At 50.2% G+C, this 18,259-nt stretch overlaps 1 protein-coding gene across 3 annotated transcripts in view; it reads right to left on the bottom strand.

The window, feature by feature from the left end:
* Window positions 1–1,228: 1,228 nt before the first annotated feature.
* The window catches only part of Scn10a (sodium voltage-gated channel alpha subunit 10), a 90,065-nt gene continuing 73,034 nt past the window's right edge, over window positions 1,229–18,259 (bottom strand). For 2 of the 3 annotated variants that reach the window (XM_060385062.1, XM_060385063.1), the window contains exons 20-27: window positions 17,188–17,361; window positions 12,855–12,977; window positions 11,681–11,965; window positions 9,967–10,020; window positions 8,852–8,989; window positions 7,879–7,983; window positions 5,990–6,260; window positions 1,229–2,845 (exon numbers count right to left, since the gene is read on the bottom strand). In XM_060385062.1, the coding sequence (XP_060241045.1) occupies window positions 1,629–2,845; window positions 5,990–6,260; window positions 7,879–7,983; window positions 8,852–8,989; window positions 9,967–10,020; window positions 11,681–11,965; window positions 12,855–12,977; window positions 17,188–17,361 (2,367 nt within the window). In that variant the 3' untranslated portion in view covers window positions 1,229–1,628. Of the gene's footprint in view, window positions 2,846–5,989; window positions 6,261–7,878; window positions 7,984–8,847; window positions 8,990–9,966; window positions 10,021–11,680; window positions 11,966–12,854; window positions 12,978–17,187; window positions 17,362–18,259 lie in introns of all 3 variants that reach the window. The other variant, XM_060385061.1, reaches the window with a different exon arrangement.

The raw sequence follows: 18,259 nt of genomic DNA, 5'->3' as shown, positions 1-18,259 counted from the left end.
GGACAATCCATCAGTTGAGACTCCCTCTTCCTAGGTGCTCTTGGTTGTGTCGAGTTGACAACAAACACTGCCTTGTTGGATAGCTAAAAGCCAACTGGACATAATATTTTACCCACCACATTTTCCTTGAAGTATTAGTTTGCTTTTAATGACCCTAATTATGGGGTCCTGGTCCCTTGGGACCATGATATCCTCCTTAAAGTTCTATGATGAGACATAAAACTGAATCTAGAACGTAGCCCAGGCCTGCCTTGGTCACCTCATACAGGGAGACCTGGACACACAATGTTGTCCTCCCTATCCACTGGGTCGGCGTACTGACTTCTGAGACTTGAGATCTGAGAGATGAGCAAAGCTTCTCGCCTGCCTCCTACTCCTACAAACTTAACAACTGAGACACATCAGAGAAAGAGCTTAGCTCTAGCTAGCCAGGCAACCAGTAAAGAGTTCAAGCAGAGCCCGTCAGGCCTGGAGAGATGGCTTGGTGGTTAAGGGCGCTTGCTGCTCTTGCAGAGGACTTGAATCTGGTTCCCAGCACCTGCCTCAGGCAGCTCACACACGCCTGTAAACCCTAGCTCCAGGGGAGCTGATGCCCTGTCTGGCTTCTCCATCTGTACTCACATACACATGAGTACAGATCCCCTGTATACATGTATATTAAAAAAAAAAACAAAACTTTTAAAGATTAGAACCAGTCTCTCCACCTCCTAGGACAGGGCTTCCTCTTGTCCTAGCAATCTGCAAGTTCTGACCACAAAAGCTCCAGGTGCCCCGAGAGTGAGGGAGAAGAAGTTCATGGTACATGTTAGTATCATTCTCCCAAGAGGGGAAAAACCATGAACCGATGCTTTAGTGATGGGGTGTAGGGATATCTCAGGTTGTAAACAAGCATGAGGACTGAGTCGGCCCCTTTAACCTGTGTAAAAACGCCAGACATTTGGAGAGTGTCCCTGTAACACCCCAGAGCTGGGGGTGGGGCAGAGGAGGTAGATCCCTGGAGTCACCGCCCAGCCAGCCTAAATCATTCGGAAAGCTCCAGGTCAGTGAGAGACTCCACAACAGTGCCTGAGGAATGACATCGGAGATTGACCTCTGGTCTCCAAATGCACACACACATGCATACACACAAACACACATATGTATGCACACACAAACACACAAAAGAATGTTACTCTTGCCATACCTTTAAAAATATGACTTTTAATGGTTATCTCACAGGTGTGGCCCAGCATCTGTGAACATGCAGTCATGCAAACCGTAGGTAGTGGTGCCGCCCCCGTGTGGCTTCTGGAAGACTACCTGAGACATCGGAAGAGTCCTTGCCGTGCGTCTCTGCAAGTTCTGCTTCTGAGAAGTTGGCCACGGCAAATCACATCTCTAGTCACAAACAAGACAAACAGAGCAATGGCATTTTCTGGGAAGAGACATCAAAGTGGAGGTGTGACCTTGGCCCTTGATTCTTATTGGGGGAGGCTTTCTCAAGGATGTCCCCACTCAGCCCTGACACCGTGACCACAGTGTGACCAGGGGCATGCATTGGTGAGGTGTAGCTGAGAGACACCTCCAGAGGGAAGGAGTCATCACAGCAGAGGGAGACACTGGATCCCGCTCTGAGCGGTGGAGTGCCTTCACCGAGGCCCAGGGCCGTTCCCGTCCTTACTGGTGACGACCTCTTCATTTTGCAGTGAACTAGATGTGCTACCGTTGACCCTGTCACTCAGGCCCCTGGTGACGCTGTCATAGGATGGTGGGAATGATATGGCAGAAGCAGTTTCTGATTTGTCTGGGAGTCTGCCGCTGTCATTTGCCATGAAGGTAACATAGCCTTCCCCAGGGGCCGGCGCGTCATCCTCCTCAGCCCTGGGCACATCCAGGCGGGTGGAGAGCGTCAAGGAGCGTTGCAACACATAGTTCCGATAGGCCTTTTGGATGACTGTGGCCGAGATGTCTTCCTGCTTCCACCGGAGGGTGGTTGCTATCGGTTCGTAGGACTCTTTGGAAACGTTAGTCGCCATAAACTTTTCTTCCATATTAATCTTCAGAGAATCCAACTCCCCAGATTCTCCCAAGACATTCTTTGTGAAGGCAAAAAGGATGTCCAAACAGTGGATCTTATCTCCAGGGACCAGCGGCAGGTCCATCTGGATTAATATATTCTGGTTGGGTTTGGGGATCCTGAGAGGGCCAGAGAGCGTGTCTGCGAAGTCTGAGAGGACAGAAAAGGCAATAAACTGGGTGGCCTCCGGGTCGAACTTCTCCCAAGTCTCATAGAACATGTCAAAGTCATCCTCGCTCAGGGGTTCTGTGCTCTCTTCGGTGGCCACATTGAAGTTCTCCAGAATCACCGCGATGTACATGTTGACCACGATGAGGAAGGAGATGATGATGTAGGTGGTGAAAAAGAGGATGCCCACCGCTGGGCTCCCGCAGTTCCCCCGGGAGCCATTGCTGTTGAGAAGGTTGGGGTCGCAGTAGGGGGGACCCGTGTTGAGGATGGGGCTGAGGAGGCCGTCCCAGCCGGCTGATGTGGTGATCTGGAAAAGGCAGAGCATGCTGTTGCCGAAGGTCTTGAAGTTGAACATGTCATCGATGCCAGCCTCATCTACAACGTTAGCAAAGCTGGACATGCCGAAAATGGAGTAGATGAACATGACGAGGAAGAGCAGGAGGCCAATGTTGAAGAGGGCAGGCAGGGACATCATGAGTGCGAATAGCAGTGTGCGAATCCCCTTGGCTGCTCGGATCAGCCTGAGGATGCGGCCGATCCTGGCCAGACGGATGACCCGGAAGAGCGTTGGGGAGAAGTAATTTTCAAGTGACTTAAGGATAGCAGAAAACACCAGACCTGTGAAACAGGGCAGAAAATTATCTAATTAGCATCTCAAACCAGGAGCTCTGATGAATTGGCTATGATCATATTTCCTCATGGTTCGTCAGTATAGGCTTCCATATTGAAGGAGGTTAGGCTACAAGGTACCATTCGGTAACTGTCCATTGCAGTACCCATCCCTCCTTCAGATTGGTTTTTGACCTTTATGTGTTCTTATCTTTCTCTCTACTAGTTAGCCTCTATGGTTTGCTTAAAACCTTGTCTTCTTCAACACAACATGCAAGCATGGGTAGGAATATCACAAATATTTAATTTGTTCAAAAATACATGTTAATAATCATAATAAACACCCCCCCTCTCTTCCACAGCCAAGTTCACCAGGAAGTGACGGTAGTCTGCCCCGCATGCCACAATGCTCTGCTTCCAACATGGCACAGCCCCCGTGCCCACTTCTGCACCCCGGCTCTGTGCTGCAGTTAGGCTAGGATCCCCTGTGACTCATCTCTCCGTCTCCTACTGTGAGGACTGACCCAGTTCCTGGCACATGGCCCCGCAGATAATTGTATGGAACTCACATTAATTATAATGGAGGCTGGGAGTTGGGCAAATCGCTGACAGATAAACAAGAAAGGTTCTGAATGGCCAGCTGTCTGCACAATGGTTTTAATTGATCTCTTTCATGTCCAGCTGTACTTGAACTCTATGTTAGGGCCCAGAGATAGGCGTTTTCAGGGTCAGTGATGTTCCCTAATCCTAGCCATGATTAGTTGGAAAGGGTGGAAACATGAAGAGTGCACGTGCCCCTAAATGACCTCTAATCTGGGCTATGTGTGTGAATGGCTTACAGAGTCTTTGGGAAGCTCTTCCCTTAAAGTCTACCCTAACGGGAACCTTCTTCCCTCCCTGGAAGCATCAACTCCTTTCAGGCATGTGCTGTGCAGCTTTCGTAGGAAAGAGAATGCCCACTGCAACAATAAACATCTTTCTGGTGGGAAAGAAGAATGGGAGGAAAAGGAGAATGCTGGACATGCGGGCTCTTCAGGTGGTTTCCCATCCGCGCCTAGAAGCGATTCCTGTCCAGGGATGGGGCTGCAGAACCAGGAATTGGTACTTAGAAGCCGTCCTCACAGCCTCACAGCATACATGGTCTCTATATAAAGTCGACAGTCAAGCAAGCGCACAGCAAAATGTCCTTCGAATCTCTTGTTTTGAAAGATAAAACAAAATAAACAAAGCCCCAAACCCATTGGCCAGTCAACAACAAAACCTCTGTTATGCCAAGTCAAATAAGCCCAAGAGGGTAGTCATCTTTTGTTTGTTGTCTGATTTTTATTTTTAAGGAGGCCTCACACTATAGCCAAGGCTGGCCTTGAACTCATTTTAGGCCAGGCTAACTCAAATTCACAGTATTTTTCCCGTCTCACGTACTGTAGGCACACGACACCACAGCAAGTGAAAGGGAGAGCTCAGCACTAACTAAGAAAATGACTAATCAGCAGGGAGAAGGCTTTCAGTGGCAATGAGCACACTCGTGGTGTTGAGTGTGGAACGCTTTCACAAACTTCCAAGCCTGGCCGGTTGTGTATATTACATACATGTAGTAGATTTTTTTTTTATATGGCAATCTTAAACTCAGAAGTTTTGAAAATCCCAACAACAATCCAACGGCAATACCAAGACAACACAGAGCCTGATTAAAACCTCAAGCCGATAAACACAACAAGATTCTGCTTTAACACCAGTGAAGGAATTGATGAGTCACTGTCTGCTGTATCCAGATGCCAACAGCTCTTGAGAGCAAATCCATGGAAATTAAGCCCACAGCTCTGCTCTGACTCAAAGGGTAGGTGGGCCAGGGTCTAACGGACCGAGATGTATTCATGATTCAGTATGATGCCGCTGAGTCAGGGTTTGTCCTTTTAAGAGTTAAGCGTCAGATAGCGCGTGAGTCCAGGGGGAATGTGGCAGGTCATGTTCGTGGTTGGCTTGCCTGCATTTAGGGTAACCTAGGAGACACATCTCGGGATGTTCTGAAAAGTCTGTCTCTTAGCTCAGCCCCAAGTGTGGCCGATCCCCTCCCTGGGCTGAGTCCTGGGCTGAGGGAAAAGGAGAAGTGAGCTGAGCACCAGCGCCCATCGCTCTCGGCTTCCTGACGGGGAGACAATACAGCCATGGCCCTCACACTGCTGCCCTTCCCGCCAGGCTGGCGGCATCCTTTCTTAAACCAGGGATGATCTGGTCACAGCAGTTGAGTCACTTGGTTATTGGTGTGTGTGTGTGTGTGTGTGTGTGTGTGTGTGTGTGCTACTTCACAGGAAGAACACAGGCCGATCTGAGCTCAGATCTGCCTCTTACACACTCTGTCACCTGCAGAACTTTCCTAATCTCTGAGGCTCTGATTTAGATGTGTAAGATGAGGTCAGTGTCAAGTCTTCACAGGGCTGCTGAAGCCCGAGGCACCCGGCCAGTGCTCAGAACTAGGTAAGCGGCTCCGTTTCTCCAACGGTAGACAACACTGCGCCCAAAGAACAGAGGTGCCATCAACACCCAGTGCCTTTACAGCATGGACCTCATGCACGGGCTCCTTTCCTGTCACCTGTGATAACGTGATAGCGTCTTCTTTCCCTGAGATCACCCAGGGCATTTTAAAGTCTGCTGCCTTTGGAAGGCTGCACGAGTGTTTGAAAAAGTGAGCTGAGGCTGGGGACCTAGCTCCTCGGGAAAGGCCCTCATGCTTCGTAGCATGGGAGCCTGTGTCTGTGATTCCAGTGCCCTATGGTAAGACGGGAGACTCCCCGAAGCTCTCGGGCCAGCTTTCCTGGCGTGAAGAGCAGAGAACAATGAGAGACTTTGGCTCAAACAATGTGGAAGCTGAGAGCTGACACCAGAGGAGTCCTCTGGCCTCCACACGGATATCATGGCACACATGCACCTGCACACACACACACACACACACACACACACACACACACGCACACACACACACACACACACACACGTGCGCGCGCGCGCGCACACACACACACACACACATGCACACACCCACACACGCGCACGCACACACACGCACACGCACACACACGTGCGCGCGCACACACACACACACACACACATGCACACACCCACACACGCGCACGCACACACACGGTTGCCACTTACTCCCGATGGAAAGGATCACCACTATGAAGTCGAATACGTTCCAGCCGTTGGTGAAGTAGTACTGGCGCAGGGCAAACATCTTCATGACACACTCGCCCGTGAAGACAGCCACGAAGAACTGGTTGATCCTGCTCAGGATCTTCGTCTTCTCCTCGCTCTGATCATCGGTCTCCACCATCATGGTGACCATGTTGAGGCAAATGAGGACCATGATGACGATGTCAAATGCTTGCCTGGTCACGATGTCGAACACAAAGCCCTGGTACTTATTCTGAGAGAGAAAGGGAGGAGTCAGGCCAGTGCATTCCAGTCTCCTGCCTCCGGCTCCTAGCTATGAGAGCTCTCAGGGCGTCTTGGGCATCCTCAGCTTCTCACCCCATTCTTCCCCTGCTGCACTCTCTCCAGCCTGGGAGTTGGCATGTGTGTGGTTCTTGCTGATCATTTGCTCTATCACCAGTGCAACCTCTCCGAGAGCAGGAACTGTGTCCAGCTGGCTTACAGTTTGAATCCTAGCATCTGCCTAGTGCTTGCCATGCAGCAGGTCCTCAAGGCATTGAGGGAAATGAAGACAGGATGAGCAGCCACAAGTTCAGCCCACCTCAGCATTTGATAGCCATCCGGCTAGCTCTGGTTCACTAACACTGCACAGGGACACTCACGGGATGGAGGCAGTGTTTAGGGTCATGGAGAAGAACCTGCCATAGTCTACCAGGGTGCTTCCAGAAGCCTCCAGGTGGGTGGCGGGAAGTGCTGTTTCAAGGTTGAGCCCTGCCATGGGGCGGGCTGCTGCCCTGCTGGGTCAGAGCAGAGTCAGGCCAGAGAGGGCCCTGCTCTGTGTACGACTGCTGGCTTTTGTCTTGGCTCGGGTGGGCCATTACTGAGCCACTAAGCCCTTCCAGGTCATCGCTGAAAATAGAGGAAAAAACAGAGGCCCAGTGATGGTTATGTGACTTCTGGTTAAACCAAGCGAGCACCAGGTCGGGGTTAGGAATCCCGGCTCCTGGCTGTTGCAGGCTCAGCCTGTGAGGGCTCACATCTTGCTGGCCCTCTGTGCTCGCAGATGATGGAGAGTGCACGATAATGTTACAGCCTGGAGTCTACTATTTTCTTATAACGTGGAGTGTGTGAAACCTGCTCTTAGTGATCTCTGCAGGAGAGAGCATTACGGAATAAACCCACCCAGTCCTATAGAGCCGTTAGCTTTTCTATGGGTAAGACGAGATTTAGAGTGTAGACTTCACCAGAGCAAGGGGTGGGTGGATACAGGGATTGAACTTAGGCCCTTGTGCTAACAGGGTAAGTACTTTAGCAATAGCTATCTCCCCAGCACTGTGTGTGTGTCCTCAGAAGGCCTTGCACACTGTTGCTCAGACTTATCCAAACCCAGCCATCTTCATCTTATGGGATGTGGAAGGCACTTCCTGCCTTATAGGGTCTGGAAGCTCCTGCCATTCATCCCTGGTCTAATACTTCTGAGCAGATTCTAGGACAGTGACAAATTGATTCTCATTATTGGCCCATAAAGTGTGTCAAAGGTGATAGCGCTTCTTCCTGTAAAGGTTCTGACAGCCTGGACTCACCAGAGTCACCTGTGCGAGGACCACGCCATCATGTGGAAATCCTAGCCAGCCTTACTGTTTTGTGCTCTGTGTCCAAAGCCATGATTGACCCTAAGGCTGCAGGAGAGGCAGCGCTCACCAGACAGGCTTATTGAAGTGCCCATTGGAGCGGTTTCACTTCATTTAAACTCGCTTTTGGGGCCTCATCACTTCCGCCTCTAAACTTGCCCCACATCTTCCCCATACAGTGCTGGCCCGGCTCCCACTCAGCCCAGGCTTAGGCTGAATTAATTCACAAACCTGTCCTGAGAGAGAGACACACGGGCTCACCAGGGGCCGTGGGATGGGCTTCTGCGGTTTCTTGGAGCCCAGCTTCTTCATGGCGTTGTAGTACTTCTTCTGCTCCTCTGTCATGAAGATGTCCTGGCCCCCTAGGTAGAGGAGAGGGGCGCACTGATGTTATTAAGATAACACCCCCCCCAGAAGCCAAAACCCGAGTGTTCTGTATAGGAAGGACCACGTCAGCCCTTTCGCTGCCTCTGCAGGAAGGGCCAGGGAGTGTCTGGCCTGAGAGGAAACGAGCCCAGGGCAGACTCCCTGCCTGGGTTTCTGCAGCCACGTGCTCTACCACAGCTCTAGGCCTGCTGAAGACGCCGAGGGAGCAGGGTATGATCTACTGCCCATGTTTCTGAAACAAAGCTCGTTTCCTGTCTACAGTACCGAGAATGGAGAGGGCTTGGGAACAGGACTCTGGGCGAAGATGCCGGCACAATAAGAAAGCCTCTACACCTTTAACACTCACAGTTTATAACTAAATATTTGAGATTAGGTTCCTACGAAGCTGGGGGAAGCGTGGAGGCAAAAACCTTTTCTTGCCTCCCAAGAGGTTGGGATTCTGCCAGTGCCGGAGGCCTTGGCCTTTCCTGAGATGTTCTGACTTGGTTCCCTGGGGGCTTAAAGTTCTAGAGTGGCAGAAGCTGGGCCCTTTTGCTCCCCCTTGGTACTTCTTTAGGACTCATCTGTGACACCTGGCTCCAGCTGAGCAGAGCGAGGTCTCTTTAGTGGAGGATGGGAAACCTTGGAGAGGTTAGCATTGCGAACACTGTAAATATAGCTACCTCGCCGTAGCAGCACCAGACACCAGGCAGTGGCGAGGACCAACCCAAGGGACAAATATCAGCTTGGTACTGCAGACAGGAAGAGCTCTAAGTATCATTGGCTTGTAGCCATGAGGCCACAGCTGTCCGAGGGATAGGAAGTACAGGATTCATTACTATGGCTGAGACACTTGAGCTCCACTTATCTTTTTTTTCTGTTGATTGAAGTTGTCAATTATGACCCCAACAAAGAGATTCAGCGTGAAGAAGCCACCAAAGATGATGAAGATGACGAAGTAGAGGTACATGTACAGGTTCTGCTCCCACACTGGCTGGCTGTTAACCTGTGGTCAAGACAAGGCAGGGGACTCAAGGAGGGCATGTGTCTGAGGTTTTCTCTAAAAGCCAACCTCTAGCAGGATTGACAGAGGTGGGGAGAAATGGCAGATAAGAAAGGCTGAGAGAGGGCGATATTAACTATGTTGCTGCTGTAGGCAACTGGAGCGCCAACCTCATGGAGAACACACCCCACCGTGGACCACCACAGAGTCAGGAAGCTGTGTCCATGAACTCCTAAGCCTTATGAGAGCTGCCCAGGAACACCCCAACCCTGTCCTCTGGGAGGGACCCCAGAATAAGAACTGATGACCTGAAGAAAAGCTTCAAACAGAGGGCGGGAATTCCCGAGGACTCCAGGGGCTGAGGGGACACTGGCAGGATGCCAGCTGTGTCTACCATGGCAGGAAGGGGCCCTTTCCCATCAGAAGTGCTCCTGTGAGGATCTGAATGTAAAATGTCTCCCTTATAGGACACGTTAGTGTTTGTACACTTGGCCCCCGGTTGGTGCCGCCATTCAGGAAGGTTGTGGAACATTTAACATGGAAAAGCTGGCAGGAAGAGGTGAGTTATTTCCTGTCCATTCTGCTTCCTGACTGGGACAGCAATGTGACCAGCGGGCTCCCACTCCTGCCGTCATGCCTTCTAAGACATGAGAGACCGGATGCTCTTGAACTGTAAGCCAAAGTAACTTCTTTACATTGCTTCTTTCAGCTGTTTGGTCATAGCAAGAAGAAAAGTAACTAATAAAACCACGTCTATCCAGCTGTCCATCGGTGTTCAATAGTGAGCCAAAGACGTGCTTGAGAGGCCTAAGGAGCATGTGTGGACAGGAGCACAGCAGCCGGATGTCGCCACAGACATGGGTAACCTGTGCATGCCTGGCTCTTCAGGTACCAAGGCTATTTAAATTTCATCACTGGTATAGTCAGTGCGACAGGCTGCACAGATGGGAGAGCCATGAGCACAAGGAGCTGAGACTCACCTCCCCAGAATCGACAGCTGCATACATAATGTCCATCCAGCCTTTGAAGGTTGCCTGGAAACAAGAAGTAGAGGGCAATCAGTGTCTGTCCATTTGGCTGGACTCGTCTCAGTCCGTAGTGGCTCAGTGGGAGCGAGCAGGATGCTAAGAGCAGAGGAAAGAGCTCAGGCAGAGAGGGAAGAAAGGAAAAGTCTTCGGGTGACTTGGCTGAGCTCACATGACTTCAAGTAATCCTGAACACTGTGGCGTTGAAGACACGGAACTTTCTAGAATATGGCCTCGCTGGGATCTGTCTAGCTACAAGGGCAACGGACACAGGCTGTTCTATACTCGGTTGGGGCTTCTATTTTCTCAATCATTTCCCCAGTTCATGTGTGTGACGAGAGTAAGATACACATCTGGGCGTGGTGGTGCATGTCCTTAATCTTTATTTATTCTCCTTTCATATGTTACATCCCCATCACAGTTTTCTCCCTGCCCAGTCCCTGGCTGCATCCCAGTTTTAGCATTGGTGTGTGTGTGTGTGTGTGTGTGTGTGTGTGTATGTGTGCAGGAGACAGGAGGTTGTCTAGTGTCCTCCTCTCTTGCTCTCTGCCGTGTTCCCCTATGATCTCTCCCTGAACATGGACCTACACTTTGTTCTCCAGCCAGGATAGCAGGCAGTGAGCTCTAACAATGTGTCTGATTTCACATCCTCAGCACTGGGCTGGAGTGTTGTCACGCCCAGAATTTCACGTGGTTAGTGAGCATGTGAGCGCAGATCTTCATGCTCGCCTAGCAAGTGTCCTTACCCACAGAGCAGCCTTCTTAGCCCAGGTTAGCCTCCCTGGGCTCTCAAAAGCCGGGCTGCTTGCCAGCATATCTCAGGCACGAGAGAGACTTTGCTGGCTCCAAGCTGTTAGAGTATTTGATGAGCGGTTTGAATAATGTACTTGCCCATTTTCCTCATAAAGCTCTGGCTTCCGCATCCTGTCCTGACTGTAATCTCCAGGGGTCACGCACAGTGCCCAGAAGGCCACAGTTACACAGAGACTGCCTGCTCCCTTGAGGCATGGACACGGGGTGGAATACAGGAACGAATAGGCTAATAAATGTGACAGTAACAATCCAGTAAGAGATGTGTAGGTAACTGTGACCTCACATCAATAAACACGGGGCTGGATGAAGATGCGGATGTGGACAAGTGAAGCACAAGTGACTCATGTGAACATGCTTGACCGTTATCACCAATAGTACCCACCATTGCAACAAACTTAGTTATAATTGTCCTTCAGGAGATAACGAGAAGTGAAAGGGAGAGCCCTGTATAAGCACCTGTTTTGTATATCCTATTGTAAGCCATCTCAATAAACACACATACACATATATACACATTTATACATGCATGTATACATATATCCTAACCCTAACCCATGGACACATACATGTATATGTGTGTGTATACATAATAACCCTCAATATAGCCCCATGGATGGTCCATCTTAATTATTCTCAGCCAGACTTGGCTAACTTTATCCCTATGAGCTCACACTCATTAGTAAGGCTTCTCATCCGGTGCTGTAGTCCATGCAGGTAGAGGATGGCTTCACCCTACACTCAGTGCTACCTTTTGTGGCATCTTCTGGAGGAGTGTGGACGCTCCATTTACTAAGCAGCCAAAGGGCAGAAGTGACGGGCCTCAAGGTAGAACTGATGGGCCTCAGGGCTGACTCACCACCTGCAGAAGCGCCAGGTAGCCCATGGCAACGTTGTCAAAGCCAACTTTCACGTTAACCCAGAAGAAGCGGCCAGTGTGGTTTTGGTTGTGACACTCGGACCTGTTGTTCACGATTGTCGAATTCACAACAGAAAATGGATTGCTGCTGGTGTCGATACACCTTGAAAATTTCCCTGCAAAGAGGTTCACGCCCATGATGCTGAAGATGAGCCAGAAGATGAGGCAGACGAGGAGGACGTTCATGATGGACGGGATGGCGCCCACCAGCGCGTCCACCACTACCTGGTGGGAAACAGAACAGAACCTGAAATCCCCAAATGCTGCTTTTCTCACACACATACCTGCACATGAGACTGGAAGACAGCCTTCCGGGTCATCTTCAGAAACCCCACCCACCTCCTCTTTGCATTGACCTTGAACACACCAAGTAGGGTAGGTTGGCTGCCAGTGAGCCCGGGGACCCGCTTGGCCCTCTCTGCCCAGCTGCGATTATACACGTGCACCTTCAGGCCTGCCTTTTACAATTCTGCTTTTTACATGGGGTCTGGGACTTGAACTTAGATCCTCACGCTTGCAAGGCGAGTACTGTACTGGCCGAGCCATCTTTCCAGGCCGCAAGCTGATTTGAAAACTCCACCAGTATTCATGAAGCCGTGGTGACTGCTTTGAGCCACTGATGGAGGTAAGTCAGGCAGGAGACTGGCAGCCATAAAGAAGGAAAGGGCTGTGTGAGCAAAAAGCCGTAAAGGCCATGTCCAGAGCGACAACGCTTTCAGGGAGGCGCTGAGTGGAGGTTCTCTCTGCATTTACACTCAGTGTCAGAGAAGACTCACTTGTCACAGGAAACGGAACAGTGGGTGCTCTGTTAGGGATAAGACAAAGGGACAGAGGACAACCAGGAGCACTTCCCTGAGGGCGTGAGGTCTGAGGCCCGGGAGTGGTGGCATTTCTGGGTGACAAGGAAAGAGTTTCTTAAACTCAGACTTGAGGGGGACAAGAGAGTTAGACTATGCAGTGTCATAAAAGTGTGATCAGGAAGGGATGACACAGAGCTGACAGCTGGAGGTGGGAGCTGTCACTTTGGGTCATGGTGTGGAAGGCACGGGGTCGGGGGAACTGGGGGTGATTTGCCAAATGCTGCCCATTAGAGAAGTTATGAAACGAGCCTTACCCTCATGCCTTCAAATCGAGACAGAGCCCGCAGTGGTCGGAGGGCGCGCAGGGTCCGAAGGGCCTTGATGGATGCCACGTCGGAATAGTTAAGGATCTTTGCTATGAGGCTTGTCAGAGAGATCTGGGGCAGGCAGAAAGGGAAGCGTCATCCTAGATTCTAGAATGTTGGCTGGTGGAAAGGAACAGCAGCTCCATGCCCGGCCTCCCAGGGCCTGCTCTGTCTCTCTCGAGCATAGTCCTGGCTCCCACCTTCCTCTGAGCTCTAGAAAGTCCTTTTCTTCTATTGAATTAAGATATTTATTAGTACATATTAATTAAACATAACGACAGATTTTATTTTATTTTCACAAGAATATATGTTGATCATATTCACCTGCTGTGGTTCCCTGTTGTCTCTTTCATCCTCTGCTAATGTCCTAGTTAGGTCTCTTTTTACTTTCATAGTTTTTGATGACCCAGTGAGTTTCATCAGGGTTGCTTATGGGAGCATGGGCCTCTAACTAGTGGCTACGCTACTAAGAAGACATCTTTCTTTCCTCTAGCAATCACCAGTTCTCTAAAGATCCTTGGGGATGGGTAGAAGAGCCTCTCCTCAGTCATGACAGGGTGTTGATGGCCCCATTGTATGCAGGCAATCAGCACTGCTGTGAGTTCAAGGCACAACACTCCATCCCTTCCTGCAGATTGCACATTCTTCCTGCTCATCTTCTGTGATCTTCTCAAAACCTATTCATTACTGGTTCTGGGCAAGAAAACCCATTCTTAGCCATCCATATCCCCAGATACATGAGGTCAGACTTCTTTTTCTCCTCCAAGGATACTAGCTGAGCCCCAAGAACCTTGACATTTTGACTGACTTTCAGAGATTTGGGGAGCTGATGTCACTTCATTAGGCCTATGATAAAGCTCACTGTGGTGGTTTAAATGAGAAATGTCCCCCACAGGCTCACATGTGGCTGGAGAGATGGCTTGGTTTTTAGCTGGTGAGGCTGTTTGATCAGATTATGGACCCTTTAAGAGGTGGAACTTTGCTGGAGGAAATGCATCATTAGGACCTGGGGGCTGGCTCTGAGCATTTATAGCTTTGTCCTACTTCCTGTTTCTCCCCCCCCGCCCCATTCTTGTGTGAGTGTGGAAACATGATCATCAAGCTTCCTGCCCATACTGCCATGCTTTCCCTGCCTGTTGTCATTCTTCCCTGTGATGATGGACTCTCTCCCTCTGGAACCATAAGCCAAAATAAAACCTTTCTTTCCCAAGTTGTTTTGGGTCATGAAATTTTGACAAAGCAACAGAAAAATAACTAATATCCTTATTCTGAAGGATTTAAAATTATTCTTGATTGTATTTGCTCAGAAAATTGGGTTGGAAAGAACCCTGCTTGTATGTATATGTCTGGTCCCTCTTGGCCCTTGGCTTTCTGTGACCTGCTGGATTGGAACACATCTGCCCTTTGTAAAATCAGAGTCAAGAGGGAAGAAGGGAGTCGGACCAGAAGTCAGCTAGTTCTCATAATTGAGCAGTTGTCTGAGATCTGCTTCAGTAGACGTGAGTCCCTATTGGTCTGTCAGTTCTCTTTAGATGTGTCCCAAGGATGGAAAAGGACAGAGTTTGTCATGGAAAAACAGTCAACTTTCCAGGAACTTTCAAGGTGTTGGGGGAGACATTCTGGGAACAAGGTTAGCTTGATGGGGCTGTGACCCAGACCCATTAGATCCTGGTTGGTGCTGAACTGAGGTGTAGTTTACTTATTCTGGTACCCACACTAGGATTCTAGAAAGTAAGGGGTTGACATGTGGTTCCTTGTGTCTGCATCAATCCCCATTCTCTGAATGGATGGCCTAGTCTGCAGGGCCAACACCTACCACAACAAACGAGACAGACTCCCTTCTTGTACTAACACAAGGCTTCATACACCATAGGGCACCCAGCTGTCTATCTGTCTGTCTTGGGGTAGCAAGGTTTGAGGCCGGTTTTATGTCAATCTTGTGCACATCCTCCAGGGAAGGCTGTTTCATGTTCAAACTTCATAGATCATGTTCTTCTTCATTTCTGTGGCTGTGATGAAACAACCCCCCAAAAAAAAGCAACTAGGGGGAAGAAGGGCTTGTTTGGCTTCTGATTCCAAGCTACACCCATCAGTGAGAGGAAGTCAAAGTAGATCTCAACAGGAAGTCACATGATATCCCCAGTGAGAGCAGAGAACAATGAAGGGGTCCCTGCTTGATTTCTTGCTGCTTCTGCTCATCTGTCTTCACTGTTGTGCAGCTCAGGGGCCAGTCCATGAAAGGGTGCAGCATACATCCAGGGTGTCTCTTCCAATCCCAGCTAACAATCAAGGCAATCCCTTAGAGGCACGCCTACCAGCCAACTAGATCTAGAGAATCCCTCAATTGAGACTCTTTTCCCAGGTGATCCTAGTAGGCATTTTAAACTGACCATTACATTGGAAAAGAAAGTATGGAATGAGGGTAGACCATATGGCTAAAGGACAAATGATGGATGCTGGGATAGATGGTGAATGAGAGGGTGAACAGAAGGTTAAAGGACTGGCTATTTGGTTAGAAGGATGAATCAAAAGATAGATTAGGGTTAAATACTAATGGGTGAATGGACAGAAGGAAGGCAAGGATAAAAGGAAGAGAAAAAGATGAATAAGAAGGGTTAGCTAGAAGAAAAGGGCAGATGGGAGAAGTGAAAAATGTATGGAGTATTATTGGAAGGAAGGAACAAAGGAATGAATGAGGAAAGCAAGGAAGAAGCATGAATGGTGGAATAAACAGATGGGAAGAAGGCCGAGTGGAAGGAAGGATAGACAGTCACAGTGAAGAAGAGACCTCCTCTTCCTTTCCTTCTTGGTTTTCTGAGAAAGGGTCTCTACATAGCCCTGTCTGTCCTGGAACTCACTGTGTAGATCCAGGCTGGTCTCGAACCCACAGAGATCTGCCTGCTTCTGCCTCCTGAGTGCTTGGATTAAAGGTGTGTGCCACCACCACCTGGCTTAAGAAGAGACTTCTTAAGGTGGTCAGGATGAGAAAACAATGGAGTCTACATAAGCAAGAGCTCTAGGCAGGGTGTTGATCTAGAAGAAAACATTTTCTTTTCATTTGTGAATAATTATTTCACACGAACAGAACTGTCGCCGGTGACTCAGCCGTCAGGTCTCCGTAGTGAGACCCTGTGGCTCAGCGGCATTAGGAAAGACGGGAGCTGCACGCAGGCCTGTTACAGAGACCCTGTGGCTCAGCGGCATTAGGAAAGATGGGAGCTGCACGCAGGCCTGTTGCAGAGACCCTGTGGCTCAGCGGCGTTAGGAAAGACGGGAGCTGCACGCAGGCCTGTTGCAGAGATATTGCCAACTTAGGCTAGACAGAATGTTCTGTACTGGACCTCAGCCAGATTCAGGAGGCAAATACCAAACACAGACATGTTTCCCGACATCTCTGATGTGCAAAACCCTGATGCAGGTGGCAGCTGGCCGACAGAGACAGAGACAAACAACCCATGGCTCACCATGCTCCCAGGAACCCTCAGCTAGACAGCGGTGAGAAAGTAACGCAGGTTGCCATATTGAAAAGCCAAAAAAGCAGGTGGCTGACAAAGGGGCGTAGCAGTGGAGTGGTTGAGACGTGGGCGTGATAATGGAACATGTGTGGCACGCGTGGCTGACCCCCAATACAGGGGTTAGCAGGCAGGCTGGGGAGTCCTGTCTATGAGCCCCAGCAGGACTTTCCATTGCTTTTTGGTGCTGCCAGGGAGGAGCCAGTGCCCTCAGCTCAGAGGTCCACCTCCACAGCTGCACCTTGGAAATGACTGACCACATTTACAAAACACTGATGCCCGGAGCTCGCCCAAGATCAGAAAGGCCAGAATATCCCTGTGTTCTGCTTGGCCAGGGTGTTTTTTTAAAAAGCTCTACCAGTATCTTTGGCACAGCCAGGGCTGGAGACCATGAAGCTAGCAGGCTCTGTCTGAAGACCACAGAGTCCTGAGATCCAGAGCCTTGGCAATCAGTGAAAGGACACAAAGGCCTGGATGCCTGTGTCATCTTGCTTTGGATACAAAGGAAGAGAGCTGTAGTGGTTTTACCTAACAGAAGCTGGGGACAGGTGGGCTCACTGGTAGGGGTGGCAATGGGGTCACCACTGTCTGAATTGTGAGCTTGCTGGAACTTCCCACTCACTGACATGCAAAGTTATCCTGACTTCCCACTCAGTGCTCAAAGCGGCCCCTGACAGACAGCCATCAGGGCTCCGTCTGTACTAGCTGCAGCCAGCTGTCCAGGGTGGGATGCCCACCCCCACCCCCACAGTGCCCACAGAACCACTCACATTCACAATGAGGAAGTCCAGCCAGCACCAGGCATTGGTGAAATATTTTTTGAAGCCGTAAGCTACCCACTTAAGTAACATCTCGAACACGAAGATGAAGGTGAACACTCTGTCAGTGTATTCCAGCACAGACTTCACTCGGGGCTTTTCTTCCAGGTAGTTATCCTCGAAGGCCTGCAGGGAAGGGAGGAGACCCATAGCACTGGGGTCCTGACCCCAGCAAGGACCTGCCCATAGTCTCTGGGAAACAGCCTCAGAAGTCGGCATGGCCATGCTTTTTTTTTTTTTTTCTTTGCTCTGAGGATTTGAGCTGCACAGAGGGGGAGGCCCTGTAGGATATAAACCGAGGCTGTGCAGCCCACAGGGACACCTAGCCCTGGTACTTCGCAGGGCTGTTGGGTACAAGTGAGAAAAGAAACCTCAAATTGGATTTTGGAAGCATACCAAAGGGATGTTCACAGTGACTTATTTTAAAAATAAAAGCAGGGAAGGGTATCTGCAGGCAGTCCAGAAGAAAGGAAAGGATCGCCAAGTGGCTTCTGAAAGTGAGGGCCCCATTTCACAGGTAATCAAGAAATTCAAATTAAAAAGGGGCGGCAGTTCTTCCTTCTATTTGAGGTGAAGGTGAGAAAGAACAGAGAGGCCCCGTGGCTGGTGGGAGTGAAAACAGCCAGTCCTAGGGAGCCACAGGCGTGTCAGGAAGTAGTCAGTCTAGTTTGAGGCTCTGCTGAGGTCACTGGATGCTGCCGGGGGCACCCACAGGGCTCTGCACGAGGCTGCAGGCTGCCAGCCGCTGGGCACAGCTGCACGGTCTGGGGAGTCCCTTAAGGTTAGACCCCCACCTCCAGGACACACCTCCGTGTGTTTGCCTCCACACGGGGCAACTCTGTGATGCTCTGGGCGGCCAGGGCTCCTGTGGGAGCAGCTGAGGCTAGACACCATCTCTCAGCTCCTTCCCCTCCCCCACCTGCTCTCCCTCTTTCTTTCATCCACAAGAACTCCTCAGTAAGCCGCTGACCTGGCCTCCACACCTGCCTCATGGACTAGGCAGGCATTCAAAAATCTCCACAGT

This window comes from Meriones unguiculatus, chromosome 6 (genome assembly GCF_030254825.1).
Source record: "Meriones unguiculatus strain TT.TT164.6M chromosome 6, Bangor_MerUng_6.1, whole genome shotgun sequence".
Taxonomy (NCBI): Eukaryota; Metazoa; Chordata; class Mammalia; order Rodentia; family Muridae; genus Meriones; species Meriones unguiculatus.
The sequence above is the reverse complement of the archived record's forward strand: the minus strand, read 5'-3'. Positions and strand labels throughout refer to the sequence as shown.